Source organism: Euleptes europaea, chromosome 13 (assembly GCF_029931775.1).
Source record: "Euleptes europaea isolate rEulEur1 chromosome 13, rEulEur1.hap1, whole genome shotgun sequence".
NCBI lineage: Eukaryota > Metazoa > Chordata > Lepidosauria > Squamata > Sphaerodactylidae > Euleptes > Euleptes europaea.
Genome location: NC_079324.1, coordinates 36,118,297 through 36,138,520, shown reverse-complemented (window position 1 = coordinate 36,138,520; position 20,224 = coordinate 36,118,297). Strand labels below are relative to the sequence as shown.

General features: G+C 44.6%; 2 protein-coding genes across 2 annotated transcripts in view; both read right to left on the bottom strand.

Annotated features, from left to right (window-relative positions):
- The window catches only part of GPC3 (glypican 3), a 299,948-nt gene that overhangs the window by 203,469 nt on the left and 76,255 nt on the right, over positions 1-20,224 (bottom strand). The window lies entirely within an intron of this gene.
- Positions 16,249-16,563, bottom strand: LOC130486043 (small integral membrane protein 8-like). Its single transcript, XM_056859213.1, has one exon. The coding sequence runs from the start codon at positions 16,540-16,542 to the stop codon at positions 16,249-16,251; it is 294 nt and encodes a 97-aa protein (XP_056715191.1). The 5' UTR covers positions 16,543-16,563.

Sequence of the window (20,224 nt, the reverse complement as noted above, 5' to 3'; positions counted from 1 at the left end):
AAGACAATACCAGATACAAGCCAGATCCCCCCAAGCAAGATAAAAATCTCAGCTTTGCTTTCAAGGTTTTTGAATGCTGTTTTAATTCCAATGAATGTTTTATCTACCTAGAAATCCAAATAGTCAAGTAGATATTATCAGGCAAATCCTCTCAGGAATTCTCCAGAGCGCTCTTGGGCAGTAGTGCGCTAACTGCCTGGAATGGCAGAGCCGCCTATCATTAGGGAAACTGATAGCCTTTTGCACTTAATGGTTTCCATTTTGAAGCTCTATGGTCTTGCATTCCAGTTCTTAAAGTGTTTCCAAACCATGAAGGGAGAGGGAGGGAGCATAATTCTCTTCAAACGCTGCTTCAATTAACTAGCATTTCCTTTCTCCTCACCAATAATTACCGTAGTCTTTCTGCTAAAAGGTATGAGGTTCAGAAAGATGGGAGAAGAAGAAAATGCCTTTTGTTTCCTGAACTGGAAGACAAAATAACAGCCCACATTTTTTTATCAACTTATAAGAAGGCTACCTAGTTTCAGACACACCCCAAGAACAACCTGAAAAGTTATCCCATGCCAAATTAAAAGATGCAAGTAGCTGTGTGACCGTACCTCTCTACATGTGTATGCCCCTTCACCACAAAGCTCTTACTGCAAGTTGGCAGAATTTAGCCTGCTTTTCAACAACTTCAAAGGCCATATTCAAAAACTATACTAACAAAACCAACCAGGAATATATTGTAAGCCGCCTTGAGCCACGAGGAAAGGCAGGATATATGTGTTTAATAAATAGTAGTAGTAGTAATAAATAATAATAATAATAATAATACTGTAAGAATTCAGGGAAAACAGCAAAGGGACATGACTAATGAAGAAAAAAAATCTAATACCGCTAAGACAGTGTCAAGAAATGCAAGTCATGGCATATCAGAAACTGAAAGCTCAGGAACACATTGCCTCCTGGGAGACTGCCTTGAGCTGGTTAGAACAGGTGTTAACCATGGCTGATCAAATAAGGTGAAATAGGAGCAATGACTAAGCTATGACTCAGCTGTAAGCTGATTGGTTCCTGATGCCTGTTAAATGTATAAATGTCCATTACCCTGTGACTTGGGTGTGGGGAGATTTTGGTGGAAGTCAAGAGTGTAAGAGATTGCTGTAAATAATCTGTGCACTGTAAATAAACAAACACGAACTTTTTGTAGCTTGGTGTTTCTGGATTGTATCCTGAGGACTCTAATCTAATCTGCTAGCTCCTAGCGACAGACAGAGGCTAGCTATCAAATGGAAATGGAAAGTTTTTACCTTTCTACAGAACTGCGGAAAGGGGACCGGGCAAGTAACATGCGGCATTCCAGAGCTCCAAGTAAGCAGCCAAGATAGTCCCAGCTCACTGTACAGGCAGTTCTAGCTTCTTAATAACTTTGTACTTGATTATTTACTTCCACTGCACCAGTTTTAAGACTACAGGGGGTAGCAGTTCATATGGGACCCAGACTCATTGGTGCCAACTTTATGATTCACTGGTAGGAGGATGAGGAATAGCCCATCTCTGGCACTGATGCTGTACAGTGCCAGGTCCATCAGCAATAAGACCGCCACCCTGCAAGGCTATTTCGAGGCGCAGGGTGTGGGGACCTTGTGTGCGTGACTGAGACCTGGGTGAGGGAGAGCGAAACAGTCACTTTAAAAGAGCTCCCCCTCCCCAGTTGCTTGGTCCTTCATCAGTCCCATGCAATGGGCTGGGGGGTGGCATTACTCTTCTGGGAGGCTCTCTCCTTTAGGGCACTACCTGCCCCAGACATCTCCGGCAACGAATGTGAAGGCCTATTGGGGGGCCCCGAGGAGAACTTGGCTATCTGGCTGGTGTATCGGCTGCCCAACACACCAGCATATACCCTGTTGAGCTTGCTGGGCCCTTGGAGTTTCCCAGGCTTATAGTGCTGGGGGAGTACAATGTCCCTGCTGATGTTGCCTCATCCTCGCAGGCCTCATACCTGGTGTCATCCATGGCTGCACTGGGTTTCTCCCAGTTTGTTTCAGGTCCCACACAACAAGCAGGCCACACACTGGATTTGCTCTTTGGGTCAGGGAGAGATATGGGTCTGGTGTCAACTGAGGAAGTGCCATGGTCAGAACACTTTGTCCTAAATGCCTGGATCGACCTCCCACCTCCTCCCTGTTTGGACAGTGAGCAGATGTATGCTCGCCTGCGGAGACTCATGGATCCAAATGGATTCCAGAGCGCTCTGCGGGATCCCATCTCCACTGGCAATTCCTTAGATGCACTGGTGAAAGACTGGCATTACCATCTTTCTGAAGCCATCGGCAAAATCACCCCACCCACCCCGACACTCTCTTCGCCCCCATCTCAGCCGGGCTCCATGGTATATTGTGGAGCTCCTGAAGAAGAAACAGGAGCTTAGATGGCTAGAGCGAATTTGGCGGCATGCTTGAAATGGTTGCAAGAACATCTCATAGGACACTTATGAAAGCTTATGAGGGGGCAGGGAAGTCTGCAAAAAAGGAATATTATGCAGCCTCCATTGCATCCGCTAATTCTTCCCCGGCTCAATTGTTTAGAATATTTTAATAACTGTGTCCCTCTCGGAGGGAAAGTCAAATTTAAGTGTTAATTTGGCCTTTTCAGTGTTAATGAGGCTTTTTCGAGATTTGTCGTGGATAAAATCTCATCGCTCTGCCATGAACCCCCTTGCCACTTCTTCACGTCCAATATTGGACCACTTCAGTCGGCTCTTCCAGGTCAATGTTGACAGGATCCTGGTGGCTGTGGGACCCACCACTTGTCTCCTAGACCCATGCCCATCCCGACTAAAACATTTGGTCAACATCTTGTACCAGAAACAGGTCGAGGAAAAGCTCACAGAACTTGACTCCTCATCCAGAAACATTTCACAACAGGAGACAAGGTATCTACAATAAGCAACGAACTTCCCTACAAAAGCAGAAAGATAAAAAACTTTCCATCCTTCTGCAAGGCACAACTGGTCACAACAACCGCACCAACAATATTGTCAACCAACAACAAACATTTTACAGCTACAATAACCTGCTGATAAGGTAAGAAAGATGATTGGAAAGGCCAAAATACTACCCAGACACAGCTTGCTACAAGACAAGCCCAAGGAAAATGATAATAGAACCCCTCTGGTGGTCACGTACAGCTCACAACTCAAGCCTGTCCAACTTATTATTAACAATCTACAACCAATGCTGGATTGTGACACTTCCCTTCATTCATTTTTTCTAATAATCCTTTTTCTTCATACATGGTTATTTACAAATGTTACATTGATGATTTGGGGGTTTTTTATTTTTGATTATCTGGAATCCTTTCAAATCTTTTTTGAATGGGTCAACACGAGAAATGAATATCTCAAGTTCACTAGCCAAGTTCATCATTAACATATTCCTTTCCTGGACCTCATAGTATATTTAACAGAGAATCGCACACAAGCTGTGCATCCTTTCAGAAAAGACACAGATAGAGGGACTTTACTTTTACTAAGTCCTTTCACCCTAAACATCTAAAAGATAATTTGCCCTATGGGCAATTGCTTCGATTAAAAAGGAATTCATCAACTGAGGATGACTATGCTGAAGCGACATCTAGTTTATTTACCATTTTGAAAACCAGAGGGTATCCAGATGCTGTTTTAGGGAAATCCAAAATGAGGGCAGACAGTCAAAGTAGATCTAATTTACTTATGTCTAAAAGGACTGACAATGATACTGTGTTGACTTCATCATTACAATATACCTCCCTTACCAAAGACATCCAAAACATCTTCTACAAACGCTGGAATTTGGTCAGAAATATACCCGGCTATCAGCGGGTACCTAGATTTGGATATAGAAGGACATCTTCACTTAGGGACCAGCTCACACATACTGACTTGATCACAGGAGAAACAACGATTACATTAGTTGGTCATCATAAATGTGGAGACTGTCTCACCTGTCCCTTTGCCCTCCCAGTTAAGGAGTTTAAATGTGAGATGTTGGGGTTTTCCTTCAAGTTACGCCATTTTACTAATTGTAACAGAATGAATGTCATTTGTATCATAATTTGCCTTATGGCCAAATGCTAAGACTCAAAAGAAATTCCACTAAATGTGAAGATTTTGAATGTGCAGCCTCTAATCTAAAAACAACACTCCTAAGAAGAGGCTACCCCTTTAAAATCATAGACCTGGTTAAGGAACAGGCGGACACGTGAGTGTGTGGTGATTTATTTACCCGCACAAAGAAAGTTAAGAACAGATTGGTTTCCTCGTTCCAATACACACCTCTGGTTGGAAAGATAAGAAGAATTATTATGTGATTGCTTCACTTCCAGGTTGCTCTATACCTCCATTATTAGGCTACAGAAGGACAACCTTCTTGAAAGATACTTGTGCACACAGATAGAACAGAATTTCCTACCGTAAATACTGGTATAAGAGGCCACTTCAGTTGCGGCTCATGTGTTATGTGTGCTTTTGCTCTGTTAACAGTTTCCAATGTACTAAAACCGGATTCAAATTTGAACTAAGATCATATACCAACTGTAATTCTTTTAATGTAATTTATGCTCTAATGTGCCCGTGCCAATTGATTTATATAGGCAAGACTTATCGATCGCTGAAACTACGAATCGGCAAACATAGATCGCACATACGTAATAATGTAATTGAGGCCCCAGTAGTCTCCCATTTCAACCAACTTAAACACAGGGATACTGATTTAAGATTCTTTGCCCTGTGGCAATACCAAAAGAAGCACTTTGCTAGAGATAACATTGACAAAATCCTGTGCCAACAGGAGGCATGCTTCATAACTATGTTTAATACGGTAATTCCCAACGGATTGAATGCCATATGCGATTACTCAGCGTTCCTGTAAGTGGCAGCACCTTGTACGCTAATTGAACAGCTCCTTGCTCTTTCCATTTCCTTTAAATGATGTTTCATTTTACTAAAACATATCCAACACGATGTGACTGAGAATACCTGTTGTGATCAATATGAACAATATGAAAATCTATGGGTAAGCTTTTGTTATTCTTCTTAGGCATTTTGCATGTCTGTATAAATTGACAATATTTATTTATATATATTTATATATATAAAAATTAACAGAAGCCCTTGAAATTCATAAACATCAGCACAACTTTAACAGAAAAGAAGAGAGTTTAAGAATGAATAAGGCTTGGCTTCCTGTCCTGAAAACCTCCAGACTAACAAAGACTACAGTCCACAATAGCCATGCGGATTAGCCTTGGATTCCACATGTTTAACAGATCACTTCAGAATACAATGGTTCCACATTAACATACCACACCCTCATTAGCACATTATCTTGATACTTACAGGACAATGATTTGCACATTACCTTTAATACTTTGCAGGACAACGACTCAGCTCAAACCCAACCCCCTTCTGACTATATATTACTCTTCCTACACAATTGACACTGAGAGACACTGACCTTCAGTGTTACCCCTCTGAAGATGCCTGCCACAGCTGTGGGCGAAACGTCAGGAAAGAAAATACCAAGACCACGGTTACACAGCCCAGATAACCTACAAGAACCAATGAACTCTGATACAGATGTTCAATTTTTTGTTATTTGGCTACTCCAAAAGAAACCATATGTAAAACAAAATATTGAGAAGATCTTACTACAAGAGGCCAGGTTCATTTTTGTTTGTTTGTTTAAAACCATGGCACCCACAGGTCTGAATTTTTCTTTTGATTTAGCCTGTTTTCTTTAGTCTGTATCTTTAAAGATCAGAATGAAGTCCACCTCTTCTTATCGTGTATATAACACTGCAGCTGTGTAGCTGCCTTTGAAACAGACTAAGTGTTCATCCATGAAGAACTGTGAAGTGCAATTCTTATCAAATGATGTGGTATGTTTTCAGTTTTTTCACGTTGTAATATGAGTTGTTTTTATGGATATGTATGCACATATTTTTCACATGCTTTTTTGTTTCTAAATCTTACACATTGTATATCTTGTGATTATATGCACTCTGTCAGCACGTTTGGCATATTATGAATCATTGTGACTGAAGAAGCTTTGTGAAATGGGACTTATAGTGGATGCCCCTTTCACTTATTTGCTACTCACTTAATTTCTGTTTATGTGCTGTTATTCGCTATTTTGCATTTTTTAATTTCTGTTTATGTGCTGTTATGTAGTTGCTATTGCACTACTAAAAGTATCACTACTAAAAGTGTATCACTATCTTCCCAGTAGGTATTATTGTATTGCAATATGAAGAGTAGCAGTTCTCTTACAAAGGGATTTCAAAGGGAGATTAAAAAGAAAGACTGCTGAATTACAACTAATAATAAAGCTCAAGACAATGTATTCTCCTGGACTGAATAGAGATCTGGGAATACTGTCTCATTACCAATGGTAATTTCTCCATGCCTACTACGCCTCAGCATATCACACCTAATGCAATCATGCCTGCTAATGTCATTTACTTGCTTTTGACATTTATATTGCCATTGTGTGTCTAATTCACTCTTCTCTACTTAAGGATAGAAGGAATCACATTCCACTAACAACTTTCTGGTGGTCCCCGGCCCAAAGTGTGTCCAGCTGTCCTCAATTAGGGCCAGGGTTTTTCTGCCCTGATCCCAACCTGGTGGAACTCTCTTTCTAAGGAGACCAGAGTCCTGCGGAATCTTAAAGATGTCAGCATGTGTATTCTGGACAGAAAACAAATTTCCAGAGTTAAATAATTGGATGGATAAACTTAAAGAGATCAACGTATTAAGCTGACTTGCTACCAAAATAATAAAAACACTGAAGATCTAGACGTTATATGGAATCCAATAATTTCTAGAACGGAAAATATGCTTAAACGTTTACAGTGTGGAGATGAGGATATGTAAAGTGTTTATTGGTTTTGGAATGTTCGATGGGTTTATTGTTCTGAAATGCTGTATAGGTTTACTGTTTGAAATAATGTATGTCTTTTTTGGAAATTTGTAGATTTTTTTTTGGAAATTTGTAGATTTTTAATGTAATAATAATTTTAAAAGTAGATTTCTGCCGGGTCTGTAAGATGGAGTTATTCTGCCAGGCCTATAGTTGAGGGAAGCAATGGTTTATCGTAAGAGCTGGCCTCCCTCCCCTTCTGTCTGTGTTCACCATCCAATTACATCTGGGGCACCTGACTGTTCTCCAGGTGTCAGCTAGGCTCTCTGTTGGCTCCGGGTAAAAACAATATGGTTTCCCGCACAAACAAAATAGAGTTTTTGTACCCTCCGTCCCCCCCGTTTTGCACTCAGTCTCCCACCCGACATCTGCACCTCAATGGAGACCAGCCCGAGTAATCGCTGATCTGATACCAGGTCCCACGGAACAATGCCGGGAGCTCGGGAAGATCAGCCAGTTATTGTACACGTTAATTTCCTGTATGGAGTCGTTACCGGCAGTTAACCTCTATATTGTTTCTTTGTATCTAAAACCTAATCAACCCCATTGTATTTACCCTATATATGTACCGAGTTTTCCCCATGCCTGTATTCTAGCCTTAAGTTTCTATGACTTGCTGAACTTGCTGACTTTCTGAATAAAACTTTTAACTCACTGCAATGTCTGGAATAAAGTTCCTTTACAAGAAATGCAACGTGTTGCTGAGGTCTGACAGTATAAAGAAATATGCACAAGTACCAACAGGCAAGGCTGAGAGAATAAATAGTACTAGACTCTTGTAATGCAATTGGAGCTATATTCATATAAGAAATAAGTGCAAAAAACATGAATACAAAAATGTGAGTACAAACGTTACAAACGGAACAACAACACATAAATGATACAGCTCTTACTGGCTGCTCAGTACGTATACAATTCACGAACTTCTCACAATCGGTCAGTCTTTGACTCCAACTTGTTAACAATTAAACAACAAAGTAAACAAGAGACAAATTCACAAAGCAATACAACCCCCCCCAGGCCAACCTATAATTTCAGGATCAGCATACATATTAGAACTCATTGCACATTTTTTAGAACATCATCTCAAGCCTTATGCAGCCAATACCCCTTCCTTTATTTTGGATTCCAGGGATTTTATTTCCAAATTAGAAGGTACTGTCATTCCTCATGGAGCTGTGCTGGCTGGAAGTGACTGCATTGTACACTCACATCCCCTTACCTGAAGTGAGGACCATCATTTTGAACTTATGAGATTCTAGAATTGATCCCACTCCTCCCACTTCCTTTCTCATTCAACTATTGGACATACTTTCGAGCATATACTTCCGAGCATAATTATTTTCGCTATCTAGATCGATTTTTTCTGCAGACCAATGGGGTCTCTATGGGAGCGGCGTGTGCTCCATCGGTAGTGAACATTTTTATGATCAATTTTGAAAAGAAATTTTTATTTATTAATAACCCCTTTCTTAAAGAAATGTTGGTCTTCAAGCATTATGTGGATGATTTATTTATTTTTTGTTCAAGTCTGAGGAATCCCTTGTTAAATTTCAAGAATGGATTAATCATTTGGATCCCCATTTATCTTTTTCTGGAACTTTTGACTCACTTACCCTTCCATTTTTGGATATGCAGGTGTTCATCACATCTAATTTCACTCTTGCAGTTAAACCCTACCATAAATGGGCAGGTCTAAATTATAAATCTTTCCATTCCCCACACTTACTTAATAATTTACCATACAGTCATTATTTGCGCCTTAAGCGCAATGCCACCTTCAATAATGATTTCATGGAGACTAGTAGATAAGGCTCTTTCCTCAAAGGACTTCCCCCCCCCCATATCCTCATGACAGCTCGGGCTAGAGCCGAATCCAGAGCTCGTATATCTTTACTTCAAGAAACACAAGAAAGAAGTGATTCTGGTAAGCTAACTTGGTCTTTGCAATTCTCCCCCCGGTCGCAATTAATCAATAATATCGTGAAAAGGCACTGGCACATACTTGAGAATATCCCAGGTTGTTAATCCCTCCCCCTATGTGGATTGCGCAAGCCACGTACCATCAGGGAGTGGGTCACGCATTCTGATGCCCTTTCTTATAATGTCGGAACTTCATCTTCATTTATGTCAACCCTCCTCCCAGTTGTGGGACATTATAAATGTGGGTCTTGCTCAGTATGCAATCTGTGTTTGCCAATTAAAGAATTCAATTCTTCCACGTCCGGTTTCAAATTCACGTTGCATCAATTTTCCAATTGTTCGTCCAAACGAGTGGTATGTTGCATTTTATGCAAATGCCAACTTTTGTACATCGGTAGTACCATGAGAACAATCAGAACGCGCATATGTGATCGTAGATCCAGATTACACGCCCGTGTCTTGGAAGAGCCCCTCACTGCACATTTCATTGAAAAAAACCATTCAGAAAAAAACTTCCTTTTTTGTGTGCTCTGGCAATACCGTAGACGTTCCTTTGACCAACAAAACATTCAAAAAAATGTATTACAAATGGAATCTAAATTCATTTTTCTATTTCGAACTCTTTCTCCCACTGGTTTGAACACTGAACTGGCAGAGAGGGCCTCATCGCCAGAGGGATCCCAGAAGTAAATGGGAACCCAGGGCCTTATGGGCTCGGGAAGGTGGAGCCAAGGGGGGAGTGCTCAAAAAGGGTTGTGGGGCGGAGGCCAAGGAGGATGGCTGGCTGGGATGGGCTAGTTGTCAGTAGCCCACAACCCTGGCGGACTCAGACGGGGAGGAGAGCTCGGAGTCCCCGGCTGAGTGGTCTGAGGCCGAGGAAACCCCTCAACCCCAAGTAGATGCACGAGACCCCGTCCTCGGCTCAGCGCCTCCTAGCCTGGGGCACGACAGTAGCGTCCTTAGTTAAGTATTTCACTTGATATTTTGCACTTTAATATAGTTGTATTGCATTGAATTGTGTGTGCTGGTTTTGTGTTCCTACAATACCCCACAGCATAGAGCCTATTTTGTTTTGCCAGGTTAAACTTTACATCGGCAGCACGCTCAGCCCCCTGAAGCTTAGGATTGGAGAACATAAATCCAGGATACGCTCGAGGAATTTTGATCCCCCTTTAACAATGCATTTTGTGGGCAATAAACATAGTGAAAATGACCTTCACTTTTTTGTTATTTGGATGTATAGGGGAAACTCCTTTGATTCTGGGAACGTACAGAAAATTCTCCTCAGACAAGAATTACGTTTCATTTATTTATTCAAATCGTACCATCCATTTGGACTGAATAATGAACTTGATTTTTCATATTATCTTTGAAAATTCTGTGTTAAAGGTTTTAACCCAGCTGCATATGTTTAGGTTCCTTTTAGCCAAGTCAGTTCGTAGTAGCCATAAATTACTTTCACCTGAGGCTTCATGCCACTTGCATTCTAGAGAGAGTAGCCTTGCAGAGCAGAGAGAGTGGTGAAAATAATTTAAAAAGAATTTTGTCTATCGTTATTCTCATATCAGGTATGATTATGCTGTTTTTATATATGTATAAAAAATGTTAACCACTAAGGATAACAACCATTAGATGAGACACTGTGTAGATGTTAAGGTTTTGATTTTATTTACAGAAACGAGTTTGCACGAGGCTTAAGACGAATGGCTGAAGAAGCTGCGTCTGCAGCAGCGAAAGCGTGAAGTTCATCCGGGCCACGTTCCCTCGTCTTGTCTCTTGTTTACTTTGTTGAATTGTTAACAAGTTGGAGTCAAAGACTGACTGATTGTGAGAAGTTCGTGAATTGTGTACGTACTGAGCAGCTGATAAGAGCTGTATCATTTATGTGTTGTTGTTCCGTTTGTAACGTTTGTACTCACATTTTTGTATTCACGTTTTTTGCACTTATTTCTTATATGAATATAGCTCCAATTGCATTACAAGAGCCTAGTACTATTTATTCTCTCAGCGAGGTCTGACAGTAGGCTAGAATTCCTTTTTTATTTTCGTAGTAGTTAGTATTAGGATAAGATGTCCGCTCGATCCAACAACCCGTTCCTAGCGAAGAAGGAACCCTGCCAGGGGGACCAGGAAGAAGCAACCCCGGGACGGCGCCCGTCTGAATTCGTTGAGGAGCTAGCATGAACCTCTCTACCGTCACATGCCGAGCTGAGGTGTATGGCTGGGACCGACAACGCCTTCAGGAGGGTCGTCTGACGGCCGGTGATGGACCCTGACCTCGACCGCTTGTACCGAGGACTGCTGACCAATTTATACAGGGAAGGAGGAGAATGGTGCTGAGACTGGATGACGACCGACCGGTGGGAAGGCCCCTCGACCATCCACGCTCCGGCCACCTCAGTCCTCGGTTCCAGAGAAGAGGAAGCCCTGCTGCAGGAGAAGAACCACGCACTGACCCTCCAGAACCGGGATCTCCAGGCACAGCTGCGAGGCCTACAAAGGGACATGACGGCGGTACTAGGAGCGGTGAGAGAGCCCAAATCACCTGCCGGTGCAGAGTCACCACCACCCGTTCCGCCCAGGCGAGCTGCAACCCGAGACCTGAAAGTATCTTTTGACGGGTCCTGTGCCCAGCTGCCCCACTTCTTACTCCAGCTGACTGGATTTATAAAGGACCAAGGAGAGACTTTTCCATCGGAAGAAGCCCAGGTCCGTTACGCTATCAGCTTGCTGGAGAAAGAGGCAGTAGAATGGGCGGTGACAGCAACAGAATCCGAGCCTGGGATCCTGCGTTCGCTGAGTGTGTTCCTAGTGGCTTTGCAATGCCGTTTTGAAGACCCTCACAAGGGGGAGAGGGCCAAGATTGCCATGCGCAGGCTGAGGCAGGGGCCCCGCTCTGTCATGGAGTATGCCCAAGAGTTCCAGTCCCTTCTGCAAAACCCAGGAGTGGAGCGAAGCCACTAAGGTCCAACACTTCCACGAAGGACTGTGTTGGGAAGTGTTGGACGGCTGTTTAACTTTGGGAGACCCGGGGACGATCAATGAGTGGATCCGGCTGGAAGTGCAAGTGGAGACCCGTAAACTGACGCTCCAGTTCTCCAAGGATCGCCCGGCTAAAGAATCCTCCCAAGGGCCTTTCAAGGGGGGCGCCGCGACTGAACCTCGCCATGACGGAGGGAACCGGGGTGGTTTCTCCAAGGAAAGAGCACGCTGCCTTAAGGAAGGAGCCTGCCTACGTTGTGGGAAGATGGGGCACTTCGCGGCAAGATGTCCCAGTGGGCCAACGGACCAGACCGCCGGCGGAGCAACCCAGGTCCCGGACCAGAGGAGAGCAGAGGGGACGACCACCCGATGCAGGATGGCTGCTCTCCGGTGGGCGGACTTCTTCTCCAAGTTCCGCTTCACAATCAAGCACGTCCCTGGTAGGGAGAATAGTTTGGTGGACGGCTTATCCCACATGCCACAATACGACTGCAAAGTCGAGGGGCCGGTAGGGTCCCTCTTTACCCCGGAACACCTAGGATTGGACCCAGAAGGGGCCAGCGTAGGAGTTCTGACCAGAGCTCAAGCCCATGCGGCGGCCCCACAACCAGCCCCAGATCCCCCCCAGGGAGAGGCTAGCTCTACTCCCCGATCCCTGATGACCCAGGGGGACCTTCCAGCGGCCATCCAAGCTAAGTGGGAGGAAACTCTTTGGGAGGAGTGAGGGGATAAGTCCCTGTCTCCTCAGGGGGAAGAGGAGAACGGCACCCCAGAAGGTAAAACATATGTCCCCCAGAAGCTGCGGCAAGAGGTACTGGAGTGGAGCCACAGCTCCAAGACGGGGGGGGCATTTCGGTTTTGTCAAAACCCTGCACCTGGTGAGACGTCGTTTCTGGTGGCCAGGGATGCGCCAGGACATCGACGGTTTTATAAAGTCTTGCCCAGCTTGCGACACGAATAAACACCTGATGGGGAAGTCTCCCGGATTGTTAAAACCTCTAGAGACTCCGGAGGCACCCTGGTGAGTGATCGGAATGGATTTCATCACTAGCCTCCCCCCTAGTCAGGGCAAGTCGGTTCTTTGGGTTATTACCGATCTTTTTTCAAAACAGGTTCACCTAATACCGTGCAAAGGAATGCCCTCAGCCCACAAATTGGCCCGGTTGTTTGTACAACCGATCTTCCGCCTACACGGCTTTCCGCGGAAGATCGTGAGCGACAGGGGCTCGGTATTCATATCTAAGTTTTGGAAGGCATTCCTAGGGCTGGTTGGAGTACAACAGGGTTTATCATCTGCCTATCACCCGCAAACGGAAAGGATTAATGCCGTGATCGAATGCTACTTGCGTTGTTTTGCTAACTACCACCAGGACAATTGGGTCGACCTGCTACCAATAGCGGAGTATGCCTACAACAACTCTGTACACTCCGCGACGGACTTGAGTCCGTTCAAGGCAGTTTATGGGATGGAGTTCGATCCTTTGGGGGTGGTTCCTCTCCCGCCGGGGGGGGACCCCCCGGAAGTATCTGCATGGGCTAACACTGTAAGAAATACTTGGCAATGGTTAATAAAACATTTGGATCAGGCAAAAGAAAAATACAAGGTACAGGCGGATAAGCACCGAGCACCCCAGTGGGACCTTAGGGTCGGGGAAAAGGTCTATCTCTCCACAAAGAACTTAAGGTCCTTGTGCCCGTGTAAAAAATTGTGCCAGAAGTATGTGGGCCCATTTCCGATATCCCGGGTCATAAACGAGGTCACCGTAGAATTGGACCTCCCTAAAACCTTACAGGGAGTACACCCGGTATTCCATGTTAGTCTTTTGAAACCCTTTTTGCCCGCCCCCGATTGGCCATCTTTGATCTAGATTCTAGCCCACTTGTTTGTACTAAAACTTGCATGTCAAAATTAGTTTTTACTACAGTTGAGAAACTGTAGCCTCTAACTGGTCAATGCCAAAATATTTGAGCTCCTAACAGATTATTTAGCCTCAGCAGGCACAAAAGACACAAGAGGAATATAAAGATTTTTGTAACTTGTTGCTAATTCTCTTTCATTCACAATGCGTCTTACTGATACATTGCTAATAATTCTAGCAACATACAGGCCATCTTGGAACTCCAAGTTAATTTCACCATAAATAACAGACTCAACTCCTGGAAGGAGGGGTAAGAAGATGATTGTCTGAGCAATTGCTAAAGCACATCAAGAGTTTCCTAGTACAGAGACCGGATGGCAAGAAGGGGCAATACCCCCCCAAAAAAAAAAACCACTTGGTAGAGACTCTCTCAAACTTTTGAGTATTTCAAGCCAAAATCAACTGAGACTCCAGAATACTAACCACAGGAATAGAATACTAACAAAACTGCTACTAATGGAACCCCCAGTTCCAGCTAATCTACCGTATTTTTCACTCCATAGGACGCACCGCTCCATAAGACGCACCTAGTTTTTAGAGGAGGGAAACAAGAAAAAATCTTGTTTTCCTCCTCTAAAAACTTGTCTTATGGAGCGAATGTCAGCTGGGCGCGTGCGCATCGGGACGGCGCGAGCAGGCGTTCCCCGCCCCGACGGCCAGCTGGGAGGCGAGCGGGGCCGCACAGAGCCGGCTGGGTGCATGCGCGTCGGGACCATAAGATGCCCTCCCCAGCTGGCCGTCGGGGCGGGGAAAGCCGGCTCGCGTCATTCCAGCGCTGGAACAACGCGAGCCGGCTCTGTGCGCCCCGCTCGCCCCGTCTGTTAGCTATGTCTTTGGGCACACTCTCTCTATCCCTTGGTCCCACTGGGCTCTGTCACTGGCCCTACAGAGAAATGGTGAGAGACCAGTGGAAAATATAATCTGCCAGTTCAAGCTGAGTACAGCCCATCTACACCTTCCCTCCTAAATGAGAACATAAAATTAAAGTGTTTATAAGCCGGCCACTCTAACAAATATAAACCCAACATAATGTAGCAGCAGCTGTGCTGAATCAGGCCAATGGTCTACGTAGTACAGCATCCATGTTTTATACAGTGGACAACCAGATATTCCCAACAAATACTATTTCCCCTCTGCTATCTCATTTTAAGCATCTGAAATTTCTTTTTGGGGGGGTGTACGGAGTTAGCCATGGTCAAACTATTGCGAGGATAAAGAGGCTGCCATATCCCATGCAATAAAAAAAAAACAGCACAAGATCAACAATTAGCAAAAAACAAATGCTATATTCAAAGGCATTTGAATTAAAACAACACACTACCGTAAACATGAAATCAAACTGTACCAAAGGCATACAGACAAAAACAATGCAGCCGGTTGTCTTGCTTCTTGCACCGAGGCTGCAGTTTGAATTTCTAGACAGCTACCAAGTTGTTATTATTATTTTGGAAGTTGCGCTACTCCCGCTTTCGGCAATTTTGTCCACTGCGCATGTCCATTTTTTCCAGCTTTCACTTACCTTCAATTGTGTTATTGCGCATGACCAACTCAACTTCGACAACCGTCATTTTGCGCATGTCTATCAGCTCCCGCTCCTGATTGCTTTCAGCAGGATTAACCACTGCGCTTACCAACTTTGGGAATGAACTTTGTAGCCTACTTACCTTGTTGAATTCCATCTATTTAGCTGTCATTATGCATTGTTTTTGTCTGTATGCCTCTGGTACAGTTTGATTTCATGTTTACGGTAGTGTGTTGTTTTAATTCAAATGCCTTTGAATATAGCATTTGTTTTTTGCTAATTGTTGAGCTTGTGCTGTTTTTTTTTTTAATTGACTAGTCATCTATACAGCACTATTCGTTTTTGTATTTGTATCCCATGCAATGGCAAAATTCTGCTTTTTAGCTATTAAGAAGAGAAACGCACTCACAAGTAAGGAGGTGGATTAATGGCCTTAGATACACAGTACTAACCTATATTGTAGCTGAGGTTCATAGAATTTACTTATGATAGCCATATAGCTACCCTTATCTTATACATTAAATCTGGGTTTTTTGTTTCTGATTTTGTACAGGGTTTTTTTCTTCCTCTTTTTATAACTACTGACTGTAATTTGTATGTTCACTGGTTTTTGACTAACAATAAAGAATAACCAGATATTCCCAGAAGGTCTACAAGCATGGCATGGAGGCCAAATCCTTCCCACTGCTGTCACTCCCATTACTAGCATTCAGAAGACTACTACTTCTGAATGTGGAGATTCAATTTAATCACTGTAGGAATTCCATTTAATCCATTTAATTCCACTGTGGAGATTCCATTTAATCATTGTAGCTATTGAGTCACCCATAATCCGTGAACTTTTTATAATGATTATTGATGCTCCAGATAAAGCCTGAAAAATCATAATTCAGAAAGCTGTATCCAATTATTTGTCCCCCTTCCATGATGGTTCATACACACCATTGTGTCAACTTGTTTAGTCCCATTTCGGAGTCTTCTGCCTTGTGTATCTGCTTCCCTCACTGTCAATAGCTTCATAGATGTCCTTTTTATTCTCTTGCTGTGTGTGCAAGTACCCAATGTAGGCTACGCAATGTGTAATCGTCATAAGCCCAAAAGCCATAACAGGTTTGTTAGGTTTAATGAAAAGTTCTGGGTACACAACACGGAACAAGGTGGTGGTCTGGACACTTTGCAGGCCTGGAACTCGATAATCTTTCTCTTTGGGTGCTTCATGTTGTAAATCTGGAGGCAGAGATGCCAAGGACATTGTCCTGCTCTCTCTGTAACAAACTAGCCATAATCCATGAAGTTCTGTACACCCTTTTAAAGCCAACTAAACTAGTGGGTATCACTCACACCCCAAAAACCTTCTGCAGGTGGCAAACAGGGACCTGGCAACCCTACTACCACCTGTGAAAGTGAATTCCACAAGTAAACAGACCAAGTGGTTTGCAGATCACAAGGAACCATCACCTCGGTAAGTAGAAGCAAGAAACCCTTCTTGACTTAGCTCAAATATCTGACAGGCAATCAATTTTAGAATGATTACAAGTAATCCATTTCCTAAGGAAGCGCTGGCAATTATTTTGTGCCTTCTTCAAATCTGCCCCATAACCAAATGCACCTCTAAATTCAGTGAGATGTTTCCCTTCACCTATCCTTCCAACTACCAAATATAAATGAAACATGGCTAGACCTTTCTTGCAGTCCATTTAGCATCAAGTGCCTCCTACAAGATGGGGAACTATTACTCTGTATTCTATTACTCTGGGCAGTATTTTAATCCCATTGAATACTCCATCAGTAGCACGTCTCCACGACTCTCCTTTAAATCTATTACAGCATGCTACTTGTTAAATCGCCATTAAGTGATTAAAATGAGACTATCGCCTCCTCTCTGGGCACTGTATCAAAGCTATGTTAAATTGCCTTTTCAAAACTTTAATTATTTAGTTCCTGCAATCGTATTACACAAAGTGCCCATCGTAATCATTCACTGACCTGTGGGTTTAAATAATGATCAGCAAGTATTTACAGTACCCATAACGTCCTAGACATGCATTTAAGGCCTTTATTAAACGGGACGAGGGAACTCAGTTAGGCAAATGGCTATCCCCTTTTGTCCCCAACATCTATAACTGCCTTAAAACTGGAGGCTCCATTTGGCCATTGCGACTAATTTAAGATGTTAATATTTGAAGATTAAACCCACTTTTCCACTGAAGCAAGTTCTTAAAAGTAATTTTTTTTAAAAAAGCTAAGATACAAACTCATCTAAGGAAAAATGCATTTTAAGCAGAAAACATTTTCTTAAACAGCTGGGATAATAAAACAAAACTAACCCACTTCATGCTTGCGGGTAATCTGATCGACTTCCGCTACCTCCCTCCCAATCAGTTCCTTCAGTCACCAAAGTTGCCCAACCACGACAAGCACGTGAGGACCTGGACAGCCATCAATCACCTGCTACGCATCGCGGCTATCGAAACCGTACCAACACCAGAGAGATCCTCCGGGGTCTAGTCCATCTTTTTTACCGTTCCCAAAAGGAACAGCAACTGGCGAGCCATTCTAGATCTGAAACACGTGAACAAGTTCATCCGGGCCAAACGCTTTTGAATGGTAGCCATGCTCCGGAAGGAGGGGATACACGTCTACCCCTACCTAGACGACCTGTTCATCGCCGCGCCTTCAAAGCACCTAGCCGTTCAGCACACCCAGAGAGTTGTGCAAGCCCTAGAAAACCACGGCTTCCTCATCAACCGACAAAAGCCACAAGTCTCCGACTCGACGCCTACAACACCTGGGGGTAATCGTAGACACCACTTGCAGCACCCTCTTCCTCCCAAAGGACAAGACCGTCAGGATAGCCTCCCGGGCCCGGGGGGCATTTACCTTGAAAACAACCGGACTGTCTTTGCTGGCCCGTCTACAGGGTCACATGATAGCATGCATAGATGCTGTCACTTGGGCTCGCTTCCATGCTCGCCCTCTCCAATGGTTCCTCAAGCCATACCAACAGCACATCCTGAAGAAGAGGAACATACACCTGACCCTGCCCCCAGAGGTAAAACGCAGGCTTCGCTGGTGGCTAGACCCCTCCAACCTGCAGAAGGGTCATCAGTACTGGCACCAGACGACCCTACAGATCTTCACCGACGCCAGCCTAGAGGGGTGGGGCGCCATGGTGGGACACCAGATGGCACAGGGCACCTGGACAGAGAAGGAGCGATCCCTTCACATCAATCAGCTCGAGCTCCGAGACATCTACCACGCCCTCCACTCCTTCCGTCAGACACTAACCTCACACCACATCCTCGTCCGAACGGACAACGTGGCTGCAAAGACTCACCTAAACAAACAGGGTGGGTCCAGATCATCAGCCCTTCACCGGGAAGCCAGCCAGATACTAAGGTGGGCAGAGAGGCACCTTCGGTCCATCAGGGCAGAACACATCAGGGGAGCGCTGAACACTCAAGCAGACTGGCTTAGCAGGAAAAAGATAGATGAGGGGGAGTGGTCACTGCATCCCCGAGTATTCCACGCACTCTCTACCCGCTTCGGTCGGCCGACAGTGGACCTCTTCGCGTCTCCGGCAAACAGCCAACTACCCCGATTCTTCTCGTGGTACTCACATCCTCATGCGGAACAGACGGATGCCCTATTGGTCCCCTGGCCACGGGGTCTGCTCTACGCCTTTCCTCCACTTCCAGTCATCCCGAAGGCCCTGAGGAAGCTACGCCAGGAGAGGGCGACGGTCTTGTTCGTGGCTCCAGACTGGCCCCGCAGACCCTGGTACCCCTCCTTGTGGGAACTGTCCATTCAGCCGCCGTGGAGGATACCAGTATCCAAGGGCCTACTGCAGCAGGGACCACTTCGGCATCCGGATCCAGAGTGGTTCTGCTTGACCGTCTGGGTATTGAGAGGCAAAGGCTCCTTGGACTAGGATATACCCTGGAAGCGGTCAACATGATGTTGGCGGGCAGACGTCCCTCCACTCAGCGCATCTACAACTCCGCATGGAAGGCGTTCGTACGCTGGTGCAGGCGGAAGGGAGCTGGATCCACTGAAACCGCCCACAGCCACGCTCCTGGCTTTCCTGCAGGAGGGAGCACAACAGGGATTGCGACCATCCACCTTGCGTAAGCAGCTAGCGGCCATCTCCACCGTAGTTCCTCACCTCGGAACCTACGCCACCTCCAGGCACCCGCATGTCGGCACCTTCCTGAAAGGCCTGTCACTTCTCTTGCCTCCAGTTGTCCACAGATTCCCAACCTGGCATCTGCACGTGGTCCTTGCCGCACTTACCAAACCGCCCTTCGAGCCTCTTACAGAAGTGCCCTTGCAGGCCCTTCTCAGGAAGGCACTTTTCCTCACTGCCGTAACTTCAGTGATGATAAACTTCAGATAAACTACTTAACAGGAACATGGACTCTGGCACCAAGGCCTGCAACAAACCAAGGTGCCAACTTTGCCCTCATATAGATTCTAGGAACATCATCTCTGGACCCACCAATGTCAGCCATACTATCTCAGGTTCATACTCCTGCTCATCTTCTAATGTGATTTATGCCATCACATGCCAGCAATGCCCTTCCACAATCTACATTGGACAAACAGGTCAGTCTCTTAGACAAAGATTATATGAACATAAGTCTGACATCAGAAAAATATTCAAAAACCAGTGGGAGAACATTTCAACCTTCCAGGACATTCTGTTGCAGATTTAAGAGTAGCAGTTCTCTTACAAAGGAATTTTAAAGGGAGATTGGAAAGAGAAACTGCTGAATTACAGTTGATATTCAAACTAAAGTCAATGCATTTACCTGGGCTGAATAAAGACCTTGCATTCATGGCTCATTACCAATGCTGATTTCTCCACACCCATCTCTCCCCTGGACTTCACAGACTCTTCTGCATACCACACCTAATCCCATCACGCCTGCTAT